This window comes from Neophocaena asiaeorientalis, unplaced genomic scaffold (assembly GCF_003031525.2).
Source record: "Neophocaena asiaeorientalis asiaeorientalis breed wild unplaced genomic scaffold, Neophocaena_asiaeorientalis_V1.1 scaffold1019, whole genome shotgun sequence".
In the NCBI taxonomy this organism is placed as follows: domain Eukaryota; kingdom Metazoa; phylum Chordata; class Mammalia; order Artiodactyla; family Phocoenidae; genus Neophocaena; species Neophocaena asiaeorientalis.
In genome coordinates this window covers 967,222-990,261 of record NW_020173382.1, presented here as the reverse complement: position 1 = coordinate 990,261, position 23,040 = coordinate 967,222, and the positions used below count along the sequence as shown (strand labels likewise).

Sequence of the window (23,040 nt, the reverse complement as noted above, 5' to 3'; positions counted from 1 at the left end):
CAGCAATGAAGACCCAATGCAGCCAAAAATAAAAATAAATTAAATAAATTAAAATAAAAAAAAAAGAATTGTTAAGGGGAATGGGATAGTTGAGTAAATCAGAAACTCAGTTAACTATGGAACTCCTTTCCCTGTTTGGAAAGAGATCGTTACAGGGTTTTATGCATAATAAGAAAGCCACAGAGCTTGGTATTTCAGCGTTCTTTGGATTTCTGATCTGAAAGGGGGAAAACTTAAGTGCCATATATCTTTTAAAGTATCTTTTAAACCTAAGCTTAACAAAAATAGATTTTTTTGAAAAAGAGGTAAATGGAATAGACCCTGATCCTAGGGGAAGCCTGAGCTCTAAACAGATTTAGAAAAATCTCATTAGGATTAATATGGAAAAGTGGAGAAAAAAAGGTAAGTCTATTGGAAGTTTCCATGCTGCTCTCAAGGCCACATATAGGAAACAGGATGAATGATTAACAGAGAGCAGGCAGGAATGAAAGAGCCTTAGCAATTCCCTGGCTCCACATTCTACCTCATTTCTACCAACTAAGTCGGCTTGTGTCCAACCGCAGAGGGAGCCAGGCTCCACTCACACACTCTAAGGCCGGGTGTGGCCCTGGGCAAGAGATGACCCTCAAGCCCCTGCAGTAGAAAGCGGCTGAGACAGCCTTGTAGCTGGCACCTACTTCCAAGACTCTCTGCCGCAGCCCTTTAACCTGGAAAATGGTACTAATGATAATTCTTCCTTCCTTATCAGGATTGTCAGAAACATTAAATGAGTTAATCCACGTAAAGGGCTTAGAACTGTGTGTGGCACATAGCAAGTGCTTAATAAATAATCACTTTCATCGTCATTCTCTTCTTCATTGTACAGATTAAGCTGCTTTTCCAAGGCCACCATCCTGTGGTAGCACAAGCACCCTATGTCAATATTCTGATTCCTGGACTGATGTTATTTGCACTGTACGATGCACAGCAGGTGATTCCAAAAGCACCGAAAGGTCCCTCATACATTTCCCCCTACAACTGTGTCACTGTGACTGAGATCTCCATCCTTGATAACCCTTTTGAAGAGTTTTCTGGTGATATAAAATTTTGTTAAGTGAAGTGAGTTTGCCTCAGGAGAGGGATCATATTAGAGACCTAGCAGAAGCAGAAATGGACTTCCTGTGATGACTAAACCATGATCAAACACCATCATTTTAAATCGAACGCAGGGTCTGAATGAACAAGACACTGAGCAAGGTATAATTTTGAAGGAGAGGGAGAAGGTATAGGCTTGGAAGAGAGGTTAGTCAGAGGTGGAGGCCAGGCAGCTGGAAAAAAAAGGGCAAAAGTCTTTTAAGAGAGTTTAGAGGACTTCCTTCACAAACACTGTGCTCTTGGGTTTCATCTCATGAGCCTGAGCCTTGAACTTAGATCTGATTATTCATAATTTTCTAGAAGCATAAGAGCAACCTGCACCCAGAACTCAGAGATATGTATATGCTGACAAGGTGATTTCCGTGCCACATCAATTTCTCCTTCAGCTCTACTTCATGAGATTTCATGATAAAAATAATTCACAGTGTAGGCTTGAGTTAGAAAAAGAAGGGTTCATCTATTAACTATACAAGAATACCAAGAACAACTTTAAAAAATCATACATATAATTTTTTTATTTGGAAAAAAAAAGACACCACATCGTGAACTTCAAGCAGTCCTTGGGTTGCGTATTTTATGAGGTTTATTTGTACTGCCTATCTGTGATGGGCTCTATTTGTGGTTGAAAGTACAAACATACTGATTACAATCACTCTTTCCCACATTTAGGAACAAAATTAATTATCTGCAAAAAGCAGAAGGCTCAGATAGACTCTCAGTCAGTAAATGATAATAGACAGCGGCCAAATATAATGACTCCGTCTCCTACTTTATCTGTTTTAGGCATTCTGGGTGGAATGAAAAAAGGAAAAATTAATTCACTTTCTGAATGTTCTTCAGAAAGGATTTGAATTTGGGTAATAAGAAGTCAGTATCAACCCTCCCCCACCTCCCATGCCCCCATATAAAATATGAAAGCAGCCTTGCTGGATTATGCGCTTCCCAAAGGGACATTTTTTTGCCTTCTAACTTCCCGTACTACTTTTATTTGTTTTATTTTACATAGTAATTTATTGAAATGAGGTATACTTTTGGATGTATACAACTCACCCGTTTCAAGTGTACAATTTAATGGTTTTTACTAAATTGACCAAGTTGTGCAATGACCATGACAAACCAGTTTTGCAACATTTTCATCTCCCCAGTAAGATCCCTCATGCCCATTCCAGCACTGTTTTTGAGAAGTCTGATGCATTTTGAAGCCCAATCCCCAAAGGGACATTTTAAAAGGACATTAAGAAGTCTGTACCTTCACCAAAACAAAGGTTACTTGTACTACCCTATCAACAGTCCCCCCAATAAGGAAAGGAATGGCAGTGAGACCTAGAACAGTACCCAGTACCAGGACTCAGAAAGTTGTGCCTGCTGGTGATGATGAAAGTTTGTGTTTTATCTTACAAAGGCCGTAACACGCCGGAAGAAATCTGCCCCAGATTCTCTCATCTTGGCCTTTTGTGAAGTTCTTCATTACAGCAAATATTCTAACGACCCCCTCCCCGGAAGAAATTACTGTACTACAGTGTGACTTCATTTAAAAATGCTTCTGTGAGCTGGGATGAAGTGAGAGAGTAGCATGGACATACATACACTACCAAATGTAATATGGATGGCTAGTGGGAAGCAGCCGCATAGCACAGGGAGATCAGCTCGGTGCTTTGTGACCATCTAGAGGGGTGGCATAGGGAGGGTGGGAGGGAGGGAGATGCAAGCGGGAAGTGATATGGGAACATATGTATATGTATAACTGATCCACTTTGTTATAAAGCAGAAACTAACACACCATTGTAAAGCAATTATACTCCAATAAAGATGTGGGGAAAAAAAGAAACTAAAATACAAAAACAAACATCTGTGATGTTCAAAATATGTGCTCAAGTTTTAATGTGGGGTTAGGGTTAGGACTGCCTTTTAAGAAACGGGCCAAGTAGAAAACATTTTCTGCCAGAGACCTGAGCAAGACAGCAAAATGCAGAGAGGCCTAAGAGGTTAGTGAGCCAAGGCCACTGTGGCGCTATCGTGAGTGAAGGATGTAGCACTACAGTTGCCAAGAGTAACCTTATTCCAAGTGGGTAAAAAGGAATCAGAGGAATCACACTGTATACATGACTCCATGTTTTCGGAGGCGTTTTAGGTTTTGCAATAAAAAACAAAGCAAGTATTCGGGGGCTTTTCTGCCCTCGCCAGATAGAAGGCTGCTTTCCCTCTGCTCTGATTCCCTGGCCACTCAACATTAGAAAGGCATTTTGGACTTCTTCATTCTCGTCTTGGGAGCACAAGGATTCTCGGAATATCAGGTCATGGGGAAGGCCTTCCTGGACTTCTGCCCACTTGGATGAATATTCCTGACTTTCTAACCTTTCTGAATATACTCTGAGCACAAATCAGTCCTCCACGACACTCCCAACAGACATGGATAAGCATCTGCTTACTACTCTGGGCTTATCACTTGCTTCATCTTAGAATTGCAGTAAAACAGAAAACTATCTGCCAAGCTACTTAGCAATACAAGACTCCCAACCCCAGAGTCTGAACAAGCAAGAAAGGAAACAATAGCTTGGGGACCAAAAGAGAGAGCAATAGGTAGTAGCTGGAGGCCCAAAGTACCAGAGTTTACTCCTAACCAGAGGCAACTAGTCAAGTGCCCCTTTTATACTGTGTAAAGTATTTTCTGAAGAGCTGAGAAAACTGCCGCCGTTCTATCTTTGGATGTGCCTTGTGCTACCCTCCAACACGTGGGACACAGCCCAGCCTTTTGACCAACTAGTCAGGGCTGAGCTAAGTGTCTTTCACTAACTTCTTACTTTCTTGCCTGATCCTCCAAAAGCATCATGAACTTGAGAGGTTTTTGCAGCCATCCAAGGTTGGGGAAATCACATGTTGCAAGACAATTTTCCGTGGGTCTCTTGTGTTTCTGCATCTCTTATAAACAGAGGCACTTTATCCCCCAGACTGTCTTTATCAAGTATCTTTGGATAGTGAATAGTCTTGGAAGACAGTGATAGGGTCGCCCTTCAGAGAAAAGAATGGGCACTCTTACTACCTATTATAAAAGATGTGAGTTCCCTAAGCTCAAGGCTGCTCTCTTGTAATGCAACTCACTGTGTGTGGAGGAGTCATCTGGTCGTCTTTGCCTTTCTCCGTGGGAATTGGGGCTTGAGGAACTGGCACAAATGCTGATACTCTGCCTACTGCTATCGCTGTGAGAAGTAAACTGTCCTGCATCTCTGGGCCAGGAATCTCCCGTCTTTATCCAGCATCCATGAAACTGTGGCCAGGTAACTTGTTAGTTTGCAATTGGGGTAAAAATCTCAGATGTTTCACAGTTCTTGAGGACATTTTCCTGCCACATCAGTCCAGAGACCACAGAAAGGAGGAAAAACTTCTTTCTAAAGATTCACAACAAATAATCACGCTGACACTCTTGCCAAGGGAGAGGCAAGGAATTCTAGATTTATGAGGAGCCCATCTAATTCCCTAATATGACCCATAATATACATAATTTCAGGATGAAGCGTGATAAAAAGCTTCCTTTGTGTGACCACTGTTTGAAACCTGCCCTAAAATTAACATTTAGTGCCTGAAAGTGATGCCAATGTTTTCATTTGTATTCTTCTCATCATTAAGTAGGTAATCTATGTTTTAAAACTATATATTTTCCCCATGGGAATCACTAAAGTTATTTTTTTTGTCAACGAAAAAAAAGATGGCAGCCTGTAAACATTTTTGTCTTTCCAGAAATGGACCTCATGCAAACAAAGTTGCCTACCACAGTTCTAGATGCTGACCTGCAGACAGTAATTAGGTAGTTAGCCATTTACTTGTTTTTATCACTTTGAAATCACTTGGTACCGAAAACAGCTTGTAAGAATTCAGACAAGGTATCTACCTCTATAGGAGACTAAAAAATGAAAGTCCAAAGTGATAGCATGAAGAGAAAAACACTGACATTCTGACACCTGAGAAATAACCTCAGCCTTCAAAAGCAGAGAGGAAGGTAGGGCTAATCTTGGAAATTCTGATGAGTTAGAGTCACTCACACAGACAGCAAAATGTAAGAATTTGATAGAGTGAATTATTATTGAGGATCAAAAGAGAATCTTCCCCAGAGCTTCCTAGCACACATAAATAAATATTGATTTCACTGAAGATATCTTCAGAAATTCTACCAAAGGAAATGGATGTAGCCACTATGGAGAACAGTATGGAGGTTCCTTAACAAACTACAAATAGAACTACCATACGACCCAGCAACCCCACTACTGGGCATATACCCTGAGAAAACCATAATTCACAAAGAGTCATGTACCAAAATGTTCACTGCAGCTCTATTTACAATAGCCAGGACATGGAAGCAACCTAAGTGTCCATCATCGGATGAATGGATAAAGAAGATGTGGCACATATATACAACGGAATATTACTCAGCCATAAAAAGAAACGAAACTGAGTTATTTGTAGTGAGGTGGATGGACCTAGAGCCTGTCATACAGAGTGAAGTAAGTCAGAAAGAGAAAAACAAATACCGTATGCTAACACATATATATGGAATCTAAGAAGAAAAAAAAAAGGTCATGAAGCACCTAGGGGTAAGACGGGAATAAAGACACAGACCTACTAGAGAATGGACTTGAGGATATGGGGAGGGGGAAGGGGAAGCTGTGACAAAGCGACAGAGTGGCATGGACATATCTACATTACCAAATGTAAAATAGATAGCTAGTGGGAAGCAGTCGCATAGCACAGGGAGATCAGCTCGGGGCTTTGTGACCGCCTGGAGGGGTGGGATAGGGAGGGTGGGAGGGAGGGAGACGCAAGAGGGAAGAGATATGGGGACATATGTATATGTATAACTGATTCACTTTGTTATAAAGCAGAAACTAACACACCATTGTAAAGCAATTATACTCCAATAAAGATGTTAAGAAAAAAAGAATATGTTAGATTCTCAGTAGGCAATGTTACTACTAAGGAAACTCCATAATGGAGACCTGGATGTACTAATGTCCAGAATCAAAGGCAAATGCATTAAAAACTATCTGTTGGTCCAACAGGCAGATTCCAAGCATTGCAACTGGAAGAAAACCTATACCTCACCACTGGCACGGTGCACAGAGATTCTAGGCAAAGTCATTTTACTGTGTGACTGGGTCTTCCCTCACCTACATAAACATTCCTTCTTCCCCTAGAAACTACTCTGTGTCTTTAAGTGTCATGAAGACGAAAAATCTCATGCTTTTTAGTACTTCATTGGGAAATACTATAGCAAAAGTCTCCAAGGAGGGAGAATGAACTCAAAAACTGATTGTGAAGCTGGAAAAACAGTAGAGAGGAGCACAGGATATTAAATAAGATAATAAAGACCCACTTAGCCTATGTTCAAGGAATGAAGATTCTGGTGAAAAGAGAGTGGAACTCTTTGAAAGAGCAATATGGACTAATTATGAAAAGCACGAGCTTTGGGGTCAGACAGATCCAGCTTTGAATCCTAGCTCCGCTACCTACTGGCCAAGTGATCCCTGAGGACAGCAGTAGTCAGGGTCATCTTTCCAGCCACTTCTTGTGCCCCCGGTGTCTATCAGTGGTCCTACAATTAGATGCTCACTAAATGTTCCCTGAAATGAATCCTATTTCAGATAGTGCTAAAATGAATATCACAACGAGGAAAGAAAGGGAGAAACAGTGAAGGTAGAAAAGGTTGCAATTTTGCACAACATTCAATGAAGCATACGACAAGTCACGATAATGAACTTATGGGAGAGGAAGCACTAATGCCGAGGAGTTCTGAGATGAATCAATAAAGAACACGAGTACAAGTGGAAACATAAAAGTGCAAACAGGCACGCGAGGATATGTGAGCAATTACTTTGGGGGGGATTGTAAAGAAAGTAAATGAAATCACAGAAAGTTTTGGGAAACTTTCTGGAAAAGCAATAAACATCCAATATGCTGATTATTACTCATTTCATCAATGGATCTGAAATGTACAATGGCTATGCATATAATCCACATATAGGGATATAGTAATTACAATCAAAGTGGTTTCAGAATAAGAATAATTGCATATTAAAAAGAAGGTTGTAGCATTCAACAATTTGTGTGGTGTAACAACAATGTTGAAAGTATATGTGTTGAAAACTGTACATATCTGTATTTGCCTCAAGGTATAAGATATGGAATTCAATAACATGCTGATAAATTTAACAATGATACCTTCAGATACTACCCATATGATACCCAAATACTATTCTTTTAAAATAAATTTATTTCTTTTACTTATTTATTTTTTGGCTGCGTTGGGTCTTCTTTGCTGCACGTGGGCTTTCTCTAGTTGCAGTGAGAGGGGGGCTACTCTTCGTTGCAGCGTGTGGGCTTCTCATTGCGGTGGTTTCTCTTGTTGCGGAGCATGGGTGCTAGGCATGCAGGCTTCAGTAGTTGTGGTGTGCGGGCTCAGTAGTTGTGGCACATGGGCTTAGTTGCTCCACGGCATGTGGGATCTTCCTGGACCAGGGCTCAAACCCGTGTCCCCTGCCTTGGCAGGCGGATTCTTAACCACTGAGCCACCAGGGAAGTCCCCCCGATACTATTAAAGACCTACTCAGTACTCACTTCGGGCCATGATGCTTAACCTAGTTCACAAATGTAGATGAAGAATCAAGATGGATCTATTTACAGTCCCATAATTAATACTTTGTTGAACTTTTCGGTAAAATTTTTCTTTCTTTCCCTTCCTCTCCCCTCTCCTCTCTCGCTCTCTCTCTCACACTCACACACACATACACACTCACACACACTCACACATTTTCACATACTTGCTATTTTTATTCACGCCTTTGGATTAAAATAACATTAAACATCTTGGCACTTAAAAACAAGTTTAAGAAAATCTCATTATCTATTTGGCACTTAGAAAACTGCTGTAGAAAGAGTACTGCACTGGGGCTTAGTGAGTACCTGCCATGTGCCTCGAACTCTGCCAGGTACTTTGAACCTATCATTTCACTGAATCCCCACATATCAACCCCATTTGACAGATGAAGAGTCCACGGTCACAGCTTTGCCATTAACTGTCATTCACTTTTAACCTCTGGGCCTTACCTTGTCTACTAAACAAGGTGGCTGGAGTTGCTTCCAAGGAAGTATCAGAATCAAATGGAGTACTCCGTAAGTGACAAATTCTCTGGCCTCTCCACAGACCTACGGTATCAGAATCCTCGGGGGGAGGGGGGGAGGCTCCAGGAATCTGTTTAACAAGTTCCCTAGATGATTGTGGTGATGAGCCGAGTATTAGAACTACATGCTTACCACCTCCAGGAGCACCCTAACCTTTGCTTGCACACCTTCACTTGGTAGCCTGAAGAACATCCTGTGGAAAACTAAAACACTAATAGGCCGTAAGTGTCCATCATCGGATGAATGGATGAAGAAGATGTGGCACATATATACAATGGAATATCAGCCATAAAAAGAAACGAAACTGAGCTATTTGTAATGAGGTGGATGGACCTAGAGTCTGTCATACAGAGTGAAGTAAGTCAGAAAGAGAGAGACAAATACCGTATGCTAACACATATGTATGGGATCTAAGAAAAAAAATGTCATGAAGAACCTAGGGGCAAGACGGGAATAAAGATGCAGACCTACTAGAGAATGGACTTGAGGATATGGGGAGGGGGAAGGGTAAGCTGGGACAAAGTGAGAGAGTGGCATGGACATATATACACTACCAAACGTAAAATAGATAGCTAGTGGGAAGCAGCCACATAGCACAGGGAGATCAGCTCGGTGCATTGTGACCAACTAGAAGGGTGAGATAGGGAGGACAGGAGGGAGGGAGATGCAGGAGGGAAGAGATATGGGAACATGTGTTTATGTATAACTGATTCACTTTGTTGTAAAGCAGAAACTAACACACCATTGTAAAGCTATTATACTCCAATAAAGATGTAAAAAAAAAGTATCTGAAAAAAAAAATTAACAGTGCCCCACTCATTTAGATAAGACCAAAATGTCCTTTATGATCTGGGGTAGATGGTAGCCACCAAAACAGCTGAGCAAAGTCCCTGCACGGCAGACCTCATGGCATGGCTTATAGCTAGCTAAAAAGGCTGTCCCAAACAGAGCTCTGGAAGAGCCTAGTTTCGAAGAGGTCTCTCACCACAACTTAACCTCAAGCAGGACTAACTGGCAGGCTCTTACACTTTTATCACAACAGGAAGGTGAAGGTGCTACAGCAGAATCTCATTAACGCTTTAGTTTTCAATCAGCTTTGGCTTTGGGGCATTCTGTGGTTTTGTTAGCAGGAATAGAGTTCTGCAGTCCACCCAGCCCTCACTTCCCCTCAGCCCCCATAGATGGCCCAGCCCCCTTCTGGCCCATACAGAGTATAGCTGGATCACACCTGGCCAATGATTCATTATAGTGAGATGTTCACTGTGGTGAAATTCATTCAGTTACATGTCTGTCTGTCAATGAAGCTAAACTGACGTTTTAAAGACTTAAGAAGACTTCAAGTCTTTAAGACTTTAAAGACTTAAGTCTTGGGTAACCGAGCACCCAGTACCTGGCAAAGTGCCACGAACAGAGCAGATGCTTAATAAATGTTTACTAAACAAACCTTCATGTCTAGAGCCTGATCAAAATAGTGGACTTAATCCCTTACCAGCTCCCCACCCTATTTTTCTGTGTTTAAAAGCACTAGAGGAGAATACATGTTTTCAAGACGTTGCTGTCAAGCGACCAATATCAGAGGCAAACTTTAAACACTCCCATACCCTGTCTTTAATGTTATCTCCTTATTTTTCCTCTTACTGAAGATATTTCCACACCCCCGGCACTCTGGCTTTGTGTCTGACACATAGTGGGCCCTCAATCAATTTCAGGTGAATGAACATATGAATGCACTGACTTTCCTTTTTTCTAGTTCTGTGAGATTTATCATCGGCAGGCGGACTCTCAACCACTGCGCCACCAGGGAAGCCCGAGATTTACTTTTGTATAAGGCCCTAGAATCTGGTCTTCAATTAGAAAGCAATCAAAGGAATAATTAGCCACTGAAGAACACTATCGTTAGGACGTTTCTGTTCATTTTACTATAAAATATTTTCTCAGCAAATGTGTTTTAAACAGCTAACATTGTGAATGGGGCAATTAGAGCAGTTCCGTAAGTAGCCATCCTGTGGGTTGCATCGTTTTTGTCCTCCTTTCTAGTTTAATTCACCAAAGAAACCAGTTACCCCTATTGTTTTGTACTTCCAGAGTTTAAAGACAGGGCTAAATGGCCCAACCTGCCCTCCACATTCTGGGTAAGCAATGGTTCGGAGTACACAGTAGTTGCAACGCTATAGAAGATAAGAGCACGAATCGCGCAAGGCAACAAGCCAGGGTTGGAATCCCAGCTCCGCCACCTCTATTTAACTACCTTGGACGTTTGGGCAACATATTTAAGCCCTCTAAGCTTCATTTACTCCTGTGTAAAATGGGGATAATATTATACTAGGACCTATCCCATGGATTACTAAGAAATAATATTACGTAAACTGGCCAGCAGAGCACCTCAAATGTGGTAGGAGCTCAACAAGGGTAGTGTATTATACTATTCTGCCACGTCCTTCTACAAAGCTGGGAACATTCAGGAATCAGTCACCATCACCTTAGTGAGATCTGGCTGGTAGCTCTTGGCTGTATGTTCTGCTCTGTATTGAAAAGTGTGTGCATCCCGTGGTTCTCAATGTGTGCACCCTAGCTTAGCAGGTACAATGTAACTAACATTGTCTGACTGAAACCAATCAAGCTTCTGCCTCACAAAACTGTCCCACCCCCATCACAAACCCTATCAGCCTTACACTGGTATAAATCAAGGCTGCAAAAACAACTGTTGGAAAACATGAACGTTTTGCCTCACCCGTGTTCTTGTGTAGGTTTAGTTAGTGGGGTCTAGCTGGGTCTCCTATGTTTAAAGTCACTACTCAAAATGCAACTCAAATCAAACTACAACGAGGTAGCACCTCACACCAGTCAGAATGACCATGCATTAAAAACTCTACAAATAACAAATGCCAAAGAGAGTGTGGAGAAAAGGGAACCCCCCTACACTGTTGTTGGGAATGTAAGTTGGTGCAGCCACTATGGAAAACAGTATGGAGGTTCCTTACAAAAACTAAAAGTAGAGCTACCATATGACCCAGCAATCTCAATCCTGGGCATACATCCAGAAAAAAACTATAACTCAAAAAGATACATGCACCCCTATGTTCATGGCAGCACTATTTATAATAAGCAAGACATGGAAACAACCTAAATGTCCATCAGCAGATGAATGGATAAAGAAGATGTGGTGTATACATACAATGGAATATCACTCAGCCGAAAAGAAGAATGAAATAATGCCATTCACAGCAACATGGATGGACCTAGAGATTATCATACTAGTTAAGTCAGACAGAGAAAGACAAATGCCATATGATATCACTTATATGTGGAACCTAAAATATGACACAAATGAACTTATTTACGAAACAGAAACAGACTCACATAGAGAACAGACTTGTGGTTGCCAAGGGGGAGGGAAGGATTGGGAGTTTGGGATTAGCAGACGCAAACTATTATACATATGTACAACTGAATCACTTTGCTGTATACCAGAAACTAACACAACATCGTAAACAACTGTACTTCGATAAAATAAATTTAAAAAATAAAGTAATATGATATATATGATTAAGAGCACAAGAGTGAAATCAGAATCAAACAAAGTGGTGATAACCTAATTAAAGGGAGACCTGATCAACTTCTGAATCACTGAGCTTCAGTTTCCTCATTTACAAAATGGAGATAACAGCTCCTACCTCACAGGGTTGTCACAAAGGTTGTGATAACCAACAACAGTGGTAATAATAGCTAATAATTACTGAAGAATTACCATGTACCAGGCACATGCCAAGTGCTTTAACACATGTTATTCCCTATGAAGAAGATATTCTTTTTATCCCTATTTTATGAATCAGCAATATGAGATCATACAGATAAAATGATTCACCCAAGGTCCCACAGCAAGAAAGTGGGTGAAGCTAAAATTCAAAGCCAGGCATTAGGACTCCATAACCTGTGGACTTAATGTGCTGCCTAGCTTTGTGAGGTCATTCAGTCCCTCTATCATCCCTGCCCACTTTTTTTCTCACTTCTCTCCATCAGCACCTGCTACTGGCCAGGCTGCCCTACCCCCAGTAGAATCCAATTCCTCTGAAAACTGTAGAATGGTACTCACAGTGGTGGTCAGTTTTCCTCCATTCTTCTGGACATACTGGATGGAATCATGGATCGTAGAAAAGAGACCAAGCAGTACATTCTCCATGTCATAGATTCTGTACATGCCATTCACCAGTTCTTCGAGAGACAGAACGTATTCTCTCCAGTACTTGTCAATCTCCACCACACCTGCCATACAGCCTTGCATAACCACATTGCAGTAGCCACCACACGGCTTAACCATCATCAGTCCCTGGCAGTAAGAGCAGTACCACATCCTGGTGAGCATTCGGCCACAGTCCTTACTGAACTTCAGGTGATCAGTTGTGTTGATCACTTCAATTCCGAGATTCAGGGCCTGGAGGAAGATCCTAGTGACTTGCAGTGACTTGGAAACCTGGGTCATAATAAGCTTGGGGAAATTCCCAAATACTTTCAGGTCACGCCTTGCCCCTCGGAGACATTCATTGATGTCTAAGGTGGACTCCGGCAGGCCTGGGCTCATTAGCTGGGTATAGATGACTGGAAACAGGCTGTCAAACAATTCATTGACCATGTCATCCACGTTGATGTCAGAACCCAGGATGTAGAGAGATACATCAGTGAAAAATTCACCCACAAACTCAAAAGCTTGTGGGGTCAGGCTCGGGTAGTTGTTCTTGAACATGGCATTGGTGTAGTTCTTGGCATGGCGAACAACGATTTCAAAGGCCTCTGCAAAATAAGAGATAAAGAAATGCCCACAAATTAAAGCATGAAAATCCAGTGTGTAATTGACTTTGAGATTTCTCTATTGCTGTGGTGATTAAGGTCCCATTTGCCTTAAATAATTGACTCACGTTTACTTCTGGCATTGCCTCTACTCCTGCAGCTGTTTGTTCCTATAAATCAATTTTCCTTTCTGAACATGCAGTCCAAACCCTGATGTGCACATAGATTCTTAAGCACACAAATTATATTTCAAATGACAAAAGCCAGGATTCAGTTAACATTCTGGCCTCTCATAAAAATATTGATTAAAAATTGGCTAAATGAGAAGTTCTTTCTCTTTCTCACATTGAGTTATTCAGTTAAAAAGAAACTGTATTTCAAGACATTTCATTTTTAGACAGAGATAAATATTTGACAACAAACCATATACTGTATAAACTCACATAACAATTTAAGCCTGTTCATCCCTGGAGGAAAGGCAAGTTCTTAGCCAAGAATAAAAGCTATCACAAATTTCATCATGTAGGTAGATTTTCTCTAGATAACTTTAAAGGGAGCTATCTGACAGATTGACAGACCTGCAAGTGGAATTTATCCCCTAAACGGGTATCTGGATGGAGAAAAACAACACATGCACTTACCTATACGTTCGATACTGAAAATAACACTGCTGGTATCTGCAAGCTGAACATCTGGAAGGATAACTGCTAAGCTTCCTTGGTAAGTTCGGCTTCCACATGGCTTGGAAACCTTATCTACTCTACAGAGACTACGGGTTCAGGATTACATCTGCTGCCCCTACCCCTTGGCATAAGGCCTGATCAGTGTCATTGGTTTGAGAGAGAAAGTAATAATGTCACCATCCCGTTTTCTCCAAACTGAAGCACTGCAGACACAATTTATCCCAAATAACCAGAGTCCCACATTTATATGAGAGAAAGGAAAAAACTGCAATAATAGATTTTTCAAAGAAATAAGGCATAGTTTAAGAACAAACAAAAACAACCAAGTTTCCCAAGACATTTAAAATTAACTTAGTAGTTTCTTTCCTTTCCTTCCAAAGCGCAAAGGTCCACGACAGATGTACCCCAAATGATGCTATTTCATGAGCCTTGAAAAATCAAATTATTACCACTTTCATACTACTAGACAGACTGCATTCCAACAGCTCCTTGGGATCACTTAGCCAAACATCTCAGTCATCCGTGGCAGAAGTGAGCTCTAGGTTGTACCACCACCATCTGCCCCAGATCCCTCACAAGGTAGAACGCGCTTGCTAGATTCTTCCCTTGGGTTTATGACGTGCCCAGGAATGTTGAGCAGATGCCAGAGCAATTCTACTGGGTTTCCAAGCCCACTTGAGAAAGTTAATCTTCGTTTTCATCAATTGCTAAATGTTCATTTGTTACTTTTATTTTGTTTAGAACGTTAAGCAATTCTTAGAAAGTTTATCTATCTTATAACAATCTCTTCCTAACTCCACACGCTACTTTATTTTCAATCCTTGAATCTAAAGATTGAATGAAGCCAAGAGATCATCTAACCCAATACGAAGGACCAGTCAATTAATTCTTTAAAATCATCAGAAATTTGGAGATTAAAAACTATTCATTCATTTTAATTTCAGCTACCAATCATTTATTATATACTAGACCCTGTGCTAAGTACTAGGGGTATGTAAGTGCTAGGTAGATGGAGATAAATAATACATCTTCCTTGTCTTAAAAGTACTCCCAAGCTATATGGTTTAGCATTTACAAAGCATTTCCAAGTTTATTACGAGATCTACTTTTTACAACAATCTTCTAAGTTCGGTATTGCAATCCCCATTTTATAGGTGATGAAACTGAGGCTCAGCAGAATTTAAGCACTTTCCCAGGGTCACACAACTGCAAAGTAGAAGTAGTCAACTCAGACTAGTGTCTCCCGGCAACGGTTTCACTCTAGTTGCCCTCAGCCCTATAGCCAACACACACATCCTCAAAAATCTTTGAAAGTCAAGTTCATTTTTAGGCTCATTATTTTCCCATTGGCCTCTCCTCTCCAAGTGGAAATGTACTGGAAGAAATTGCAGCCCAAAGACCAACAAAGCAGAGTTACACTTTCACCTTTGTCTTGGGACAGCACAAATTCAGAGAAGAAAGACTGCTGCTGAGATGCTACCCTGTGGATCTCAATCATCTAAGCTACCCTAAAATTAAGTCTCTACAAGGCAAATTTCATCTCTAGCACAGTGCATTTGTTCTCTAATGTGCAAGATATATGACAGTGAAATTCCATAGACTGTACTGCCATAACTTTTTTCTTAAGTTTCTGTTACTAGCACTGCTGGATCAATAGAAAAAGAAAATTACAAAAGATCACGAACTCTTCTCCAGAAAGAATAACAACACATATTGCAGAGGGAAAGGGCTAGGGGTTCATATGCTCACATGTGCTTCCTGCTCCAACTTTCACAGCTCAGAATCCACTTAGCACATCTTTGGGTTTTGCCCAACCCCCTTACTTCTGTATCGTGGGACAACAGACCAAACCATAACTGCTCAAGCAAAGGCTCCTTGGGGATTTATAGGAACCAACACTAGGTGAAAAGTGATGCTCAGCTTGAGGTTGGCAACTTGAGGTTTCATGAAATGAAGTCAAGGGCTAGAATGGGCCAGGAAGTCTGGCCTCACCCTGTTTTTTTTTTTTTTTTTTTTTGGTCAGATAATAATGTACGCTTAAGCTAGGGGAGGTTTTCCTCTGTCTCTTTCCTGGGAAAAAGTCAAGCATTATATCCAGGAGAAGTCGGAACAATGTAAAATCAGAGATGTTACGAAAAATTTGGCACCAAACAGAAAATAGTCTATTTTTAACACTATATAGAAAGATATATGATACAGATAAATAGATCTAACAAATTAATACACACCCAAATATAGCAAGGTTTCTAGATTTATTGTTGCCCCCATCACTATTCTGGTCACCCCTATTTGGACACACTCTACTGTTATCAACTTCCTTCTTAAGTTATGGTGCTCAAAAAGGGACACAACTCTCCAATATGGTTTGATATGTAAAGTGTGCAATCAGGCTATCACCTCTCTTTAAATGGTTCAGTAAGTTCTCCCCCATCCCAACCCAGGACATGTATCCTATAACCGTAGCAAAATGACTGTCCTTAGTACTTGGTGCTGATGTTCCTTTACCCAGACCTAGACATAAAGAAATGTGTTTTCATGGGCCTTTTCAGTAAAAGACTGGATTTTTTTTTAAAAAGGAGAGTCTACTTGTAGTTGGAAGACAGAAATAAATGAACCACTGAGTTCCCTTCAAGCCCTTAAGAATAAAACAGTCCTGATAAAGGCAGGTTACTTTTTTCAAGGTAATTTTTCCAGCATTGTAAGAATGGCAAATACTTTATAAGAACTTCTTAAATTTCTAGGATAAATGCCACACAATGGGTTGGACTCCAGTCTTTGCTTTCAAGCACAGGTACCTTAATGGAAGAAGAAAACTGACATTTATGTGATACCTGCAAAGTATATGCCAGGATCTGTAATGAACTTGCTCACATATGTCCTCTCATTTAAATTTAACATAAACATATGTATTTGGATTTATTTTTATTTGGTGAGGAAACTGAGGCTCAGACGGGTTAAGTGACTCATACAAGATAATATCTAGTTAAATGCCACAGACTGAATTTAAGTGTAGGTCACTCTAACACCAATACCCTTGCTAATTCCACAACATGCTCCAGCCTTGAAAACTGGACATTGGGAGACTTCTGGTCTTGACTACAACATGTAAAGAGCTTGGAAATTATCATTCCCATTCTCAACAACAAGATAATAGCTGAACCAACTGAAAATCAATGATTCTTCTTAGACCCATCAGGGAATTAAGGTCACAGGGCAAACTGCTACCCTGAAATCTGGAAAGAGAGGCAAATACAGAGAATCACAGCTGAGATCTGCTGGATCTCAGACACCTGCAGCAGACGCCACTGAAGCTATAAACTAGTCTAAATCCTTAAATGGTAACTCTGACAAACTGATAGAGGCTGAATGTGAACTAGCCTAAGAGTTGAAAATTCCTGGGTCCTCAGTTTTATGGGTCCCCCACATTCCCATGGGATTTACCTCAAGAAAACACACAAAGTTTTCATGGTTAAGATCTAAGAAAAATCTCCTTGTTTTTTCTGGCAGGGGTAGGGGGAAAGTAATAATTTAGAAATACACCATAAGCATTCTCCATAACAAATGCCTGTTCTCCAATGGACACAACTTTACCAAAGCCTAATATACCTAGAAGAGGGGCAATTAGACAACTCCAGTCCCTTCTAGCCTTCCTGTAACACCTAAAGGGAAAGAAAAAAAGGCCGAGAAAAACTTATGAGGGTTACAGCTCATGGACTTAAGTCTACTAACAGACTGATTAATCGTAATATTATAGGCCACTTTCACTACCCCCATACCTTCCCACCAGAAAGACACAGATCCTATTTAAGAAGGAGTTCTTAGAGAAACCCACCAAAAAGAGGTGAGAAAAAAATAAACAAAGACACTAGAGGAAACTAAAGCCTCTAGCATCTATAGATACAGCAAACAATAAATAGCCTAACTCCTAGTCACATTAACATAAAACTTCACACTAAACGTCTAATTACCTCAGCTCCTATTACCCAATATATCATATTCTGCTTTTAACAAACAATTACAAGCCATGAAAAAAGGCAAAAGAACAGTCTGAAGAAACAAAGCAATTATCATAACCACACTCAGATATGGCACAGATTATGGAAATATCAGACAGGGAATTTAAAATAACTACTATTAATATATAAAGGACTCTAATGGAATAAGTGGACAATATACAAGAACATATGGATAATGTAAGTACAGAGATAGAAATGCTAAGAAATATCGAAAGGAAATGCTAGCAATCAAAAACACAAACAGAAATGAAGTATGCTTTTCATGGGCTTATCAGCATACTTGAAACAAACAAGGTAAGAACCAGCGCTCTTAAAGAAATGTCAGTAGAAACTTCTCAAACCACAATAGGAAGATTAAAAAAAAAAGAACAAACAAACAAACAAAACACAGAAAAGAGTATCCAAGAACTGTGGGACAAATTCAAAAGGTGTATAATATGTGTAATTGCAATTCCAGAAAGAGAAGAGAGAGAGAAGAGAGCAAAAGAAATATTTGAGAGAATGATGTCCAAAATTTCACAAAATTCATGATAGATAACATCCACAGGTCCAAGAAGCTCAGAGAATAACAAGCAGGTTGAATACCAAAATACCTACTCTTAGGCATATCATATCCAAACTGTAAAAAAAAAAAAAAACAAACTGTAGAAAACCAAAGACAAAGAGAAAATCTTCTAAGAAGCCAGAGGAAGAAAAAAACCTTCTTATCTATAGAGGAACAAGGATAAGAATTACATTGAACATGTCATCAGAAATCATGCAAGGAAGAAGAGAGTAAATGAAATATTTTGCATTGAAAGAAAAAAAAAAAAAGACCTAGAATTCTATTTCCAGCAAAATTATCATCAAAAAGGAAAAGAGAAAGTCTTTCTCATACAAACAAGAATGGAAGAAATTTGTCACCAGTAGACCTGGTTTGCAAAAAAAAAAATGTTAAAATATGTTTTTCAGGAAAAGTATATAAGCCAGAAAATCAGATCTACATGAAGAAAAGAAGAGCATCAGAGAAGGAATATATAAAGGTAAAATAAAACCTTTTCTTTTTTTAAAAATTGATATAATATATAACTTTGTTCAAAGTAATAACAGCAATAATGTGTTGGTGATTATAGCATATGGATAAGTAAAATGAATATTATAAGGTACCTGAACTACCAGTGAAACAATCTAGTGTAATTTGAATTTCAAAAAGAAGCGTATGCTAAGAGGAATGGAATCATACATAAATGTTCAGTTAAAGCCACAGAAGACAGGAAAAGAGAGGAAGATTAAAAGTAACCAAAACAAAGAATATGTGCAATAAACATTATGAATATTAATCCAATTACATCACTAATCACTTTAAATGTGAATAGTTTAAATACACAAAGTAAAAGATAGAGACTATCAGAGTAAATATAAAAATAAGACCCAACTATACATTGTCTACAGGTAGCACATCTTGAACATAAAGATACAGATAAAGGGATGAAGAAAGACTTATCATGCTAACGCTAAGTAGAACAAAAACTGGAATAGCCAAATTAATTTCAGACTAAGCACACTTTGGAAGAAGGAATATTATCAGGAATAAAAAAAGGGTGTTACAAAATGTTGAAGGGGTCAATTCTCCAAAAAGACATAATCCTTACATGTACAAACCCACAATTACAGTTGGAGACGTCAACACCCCTCTATCAGTAACTAATAAATCCATCAGGCAGAAAGTTAGCAAGGGCATAGTTGAACCAAATAGCATCATCAATCAACTAGATCTAGTTGACATGTATAGGATAATTCGTCCATCAACAGCAGAATGTACATTCTTCTCAAGCTCACTTGGAACATTCACCAAGATAGACCAGATACTTGGCCATAAAATACACCTTAAAAATTTTAAAGCACAGAAATCATACAAAGAACGTTCTTAGACCATAATGAATTTAAATTGCAAGTCAATACCAGAAAGATAACAAGACAATATCCAATCATTTGCAAATTAAACGACACATTTCTACACAACGCACGGAACAAAAAAGTCTTAAGAGAAATTTAAAAATATTTTCAACTAAATGAAAATGACCATACAACTTACTGAAATTGGTGTGATGTAGCAAAAGCAGTGCTTAGAGGGAAATTTGTAGCACTGAATGCTTATATTAGAAAAGGAAAAAAAGATCTCAAATCAATAATTTAAGATTTCACCAAATGAAACTAGAGAATTAACAGCAATATAAACCTAAAGCGAGCAGAAGAAAAAAATAATAAAAAATTAGAGCAGAATTCAGTGAAACTGAAAACAAAAATCAAGAGAGAAATCCATGAAACAAAAAGCTAGTTCTTTGAAAAGATAAATAAAATTTAAAAATACCTAGCCAGGCTAATCAAGAAAAAAAATGATAAGACACAATTTAGTAACATGAGAAATGAAAGAGGGGTCATTATTAATGATCATATGGATATTAAAAGGATAATACATGAATATTATGAACAACTATACGCCCCAAAACTTGATTAAATTGATAAAATGCACCACCAATTCCTTAAAAGACAAAACTATCAAAACTTACACAATGACAAACAGGTAATCTGAATTATCCTGTATTTATCAAAGAAACTGAATGATTAATTAATAAACTTCCAAAAGGAATGCAGGTCCAGATGGTTTCACAGGTGAATTCTTTCAAACATTTAAGGAAGAAAGAAGACCAATTGTCTACAGTCTCTTCCAGAAAATAGAAGCAGAGAGAACATTTCCTAACTCATTCTATGAGGCCATCATTACCCTAATACCAAAACCAGATAAAGGCATTACAAGAAAGGAAAGCTACAGACCAAGATCTCTCATGAATATAAATGCAAAAATCCACAACAATATATTAGTGAATCAAATACAACAATGTATAAAAAGACTCATACACCATGACCCAGCGGGTTTTATTCCAGATATGCAAGTCTGGTTCAACCTTCAAAAATCAGGTAATGTAATCCATCATATTAATGGGCTATAAAGAAGAAAAATCAAATGATCGTATCAATAGGTACAGAAAAAGCATTTGCCAAAACCCAACACCATTCATGATAAAAACTCTCAGCAAACTAGGAATGGGGGGAACTTTCTCCATTTGATAAAGTATATCCACAAGAAACTTACAGCTAATATCATACTTAATGGTGAGAAACTAGAGGCTTGCTCCTTAACCTCAGATTGGGGAACAAGGCAAGGATGTCCCTCTCAGCACTTCTTTTTAACATTGTACTTCAAGTCCTACCTAATGCAATAAGACAAGATAAGGAAATGAAAGGTACACAGATTGGGAAGGAAAAAAATAAACTGCCTTTGTTCACAAATGACATGATTGCCTATATAGATTGTTACAAAGAATTGATATAAAACTCTCCTTGAACTAATAAGCGCATATAGCAAGGTTGCAGAATACAAAGTTAATATACACCAACAATGATTAACTGATATTTCAAATTGAAAACACAACACCATTTACATTAGCACCCCCAAAATGGAATACTTAGGTATAATTCTAATGAAATATATATAAGAATAAATGGAGAAATATTCCATGTTCATGAATAGAAAGGCTCAATATTATTAAGAATTCTTCCAAATGTGATGTATGCATTCAGTGGAATCCAAATAAAAATCCCTGCAAGTTATTTTGTGGATAACAATACTAAAGTTTATATGGAAAGGCAAAAGACCCAGAATAGACATCACAACACTGAAGAATAACAAAATCAGAGGACTGGGACACCCGGGTTCAAGAATTCCTACAAGATAATGGCTATAATTACCTGTGCTATACAGTATATCCTTGTTGTTTATTTTATACACAGCAGTTTATGTTATTATAATATAAATAACTTATAATGGAGTATAATCTGCAAAAAATACTGAATCGCTATGCTCTACACCTGAAACTAATACAATATTTAAATTTAAAAAAGAAGAACTATTAGACAATCAATAAATTGTTAATTATTGTTTTCTCAAAGTGACTGTACCTACAGTCAGATGTATGAAAAACACCGAGGCCAACATAAACTTTCAAAGAGGGAAAATAAATTCCTATAAAGTTACAGTAATCAAGACAGCATAATGGGACTTCCCTGGTGGTGCAGTGGTTAAGAATCCACCTGCCAATGCAGGGGACATGGGTTTGAGCCCTGGTCCGGGAAGATCCCACATGCCGTGGACCAACTAAGCCCGTGCGCCACAATTACTGAGCCTGCGCTCTGGAGCCCATGAGCCACAACTACTGAGCCCATGTGCCACAACTACTGAAACCTGCACGCCTACAGCCTCTGCTCCGCAACAAGGAGAAGCCACCGCAATGAGAAGCCCGCACCCCACAACGAAGAGTAGCCCCCACTCGCCGCAACAAGAGAAAGCCCGCATGCAGCAGCAAAGACCCAATGCAGCCAAAAATAAAATTAATTAATTATTTTTTTAAAAATTTAAAATAAAAAGAGCAGAAAACTGTAAAAAAAAAAAAGACAGCATAGTATTAGCAAAAGAAAGAAATAGATCAATGGAACAGAATACGGAGCCTAGAAATAGACTGACAGAAAGGAGAAAGCCAACTCAATGGAAAAAGTATAGTTTTCTCAACAAATAGCTCGGAAACAACTGGACACTTATATGCAAAGAAATAAATCGATACAGACCTTACACCTTTTATAAAAATAACTCAAAATGGACTGTAGACCTAAATATAAAATGCAAAACTATAAAACTTCTAGATGACAACATGGGAAAAGATCTTGATTACTTTGAGTTTAGCAATAAGGTTTTAGATACAACATCAAAAGTACAATCCATGAAATAAACAATTGATAAGTTGGACTTTATTAAAATTTAGAACATCTGTTTTGTTAAGAGAATGAAGAGACAAACATCTGCTAGGAGAATGGAAAAACAAGTCACAAACTGTGAGAAAATATTTGTAAAACATATCTGATAAAGGACTTGTATCTGAAATATATAAAGAACTGTTACAATTCAACAATAAGAAAACAAACAATTCAGTTAAAAATGGACAAAAGATCTGAACAGACATCTCACCAATGAAGATATGTAGATGGCAAATAAGCATAAGGAAATATGCTCAATATCTTATGTCATTAGGGAATTGCAAATTAAACCAACAACGAGATACCAACCACTACACAGCTATTAGGATGGCTAAAATTCATAACGTTAATTCACAATACCAAATGCTGACCAGGATGCAGCACAACACTGCTGGTGAGAATGC

The 23,040-nt window shown here is 38.9% G+C and overlaps 1 protein-coding gene across 1 annotated transcript in view; it reads right to left on the bottom strand.

The window, feature by feature from the left end:
* Positions 1 to 23,040, bottom strand: part of GPC3 (glypican 3) — a 417,096-nt gene that overhangs the window by 185,024 nt on the left and 209,032 nt on the right. Inside the window, exon 3 of the mRNA XM_024746584.1 lies at positions 12,398 to 13,092. Coding sequence (XP_024602352.1) covers positions 12,398 to 13,092 — 695 coding nt within the window. The remainder of the gene's footprint in view (positions 1 to 12,397; positions 13,093 to 23,040) is intronic.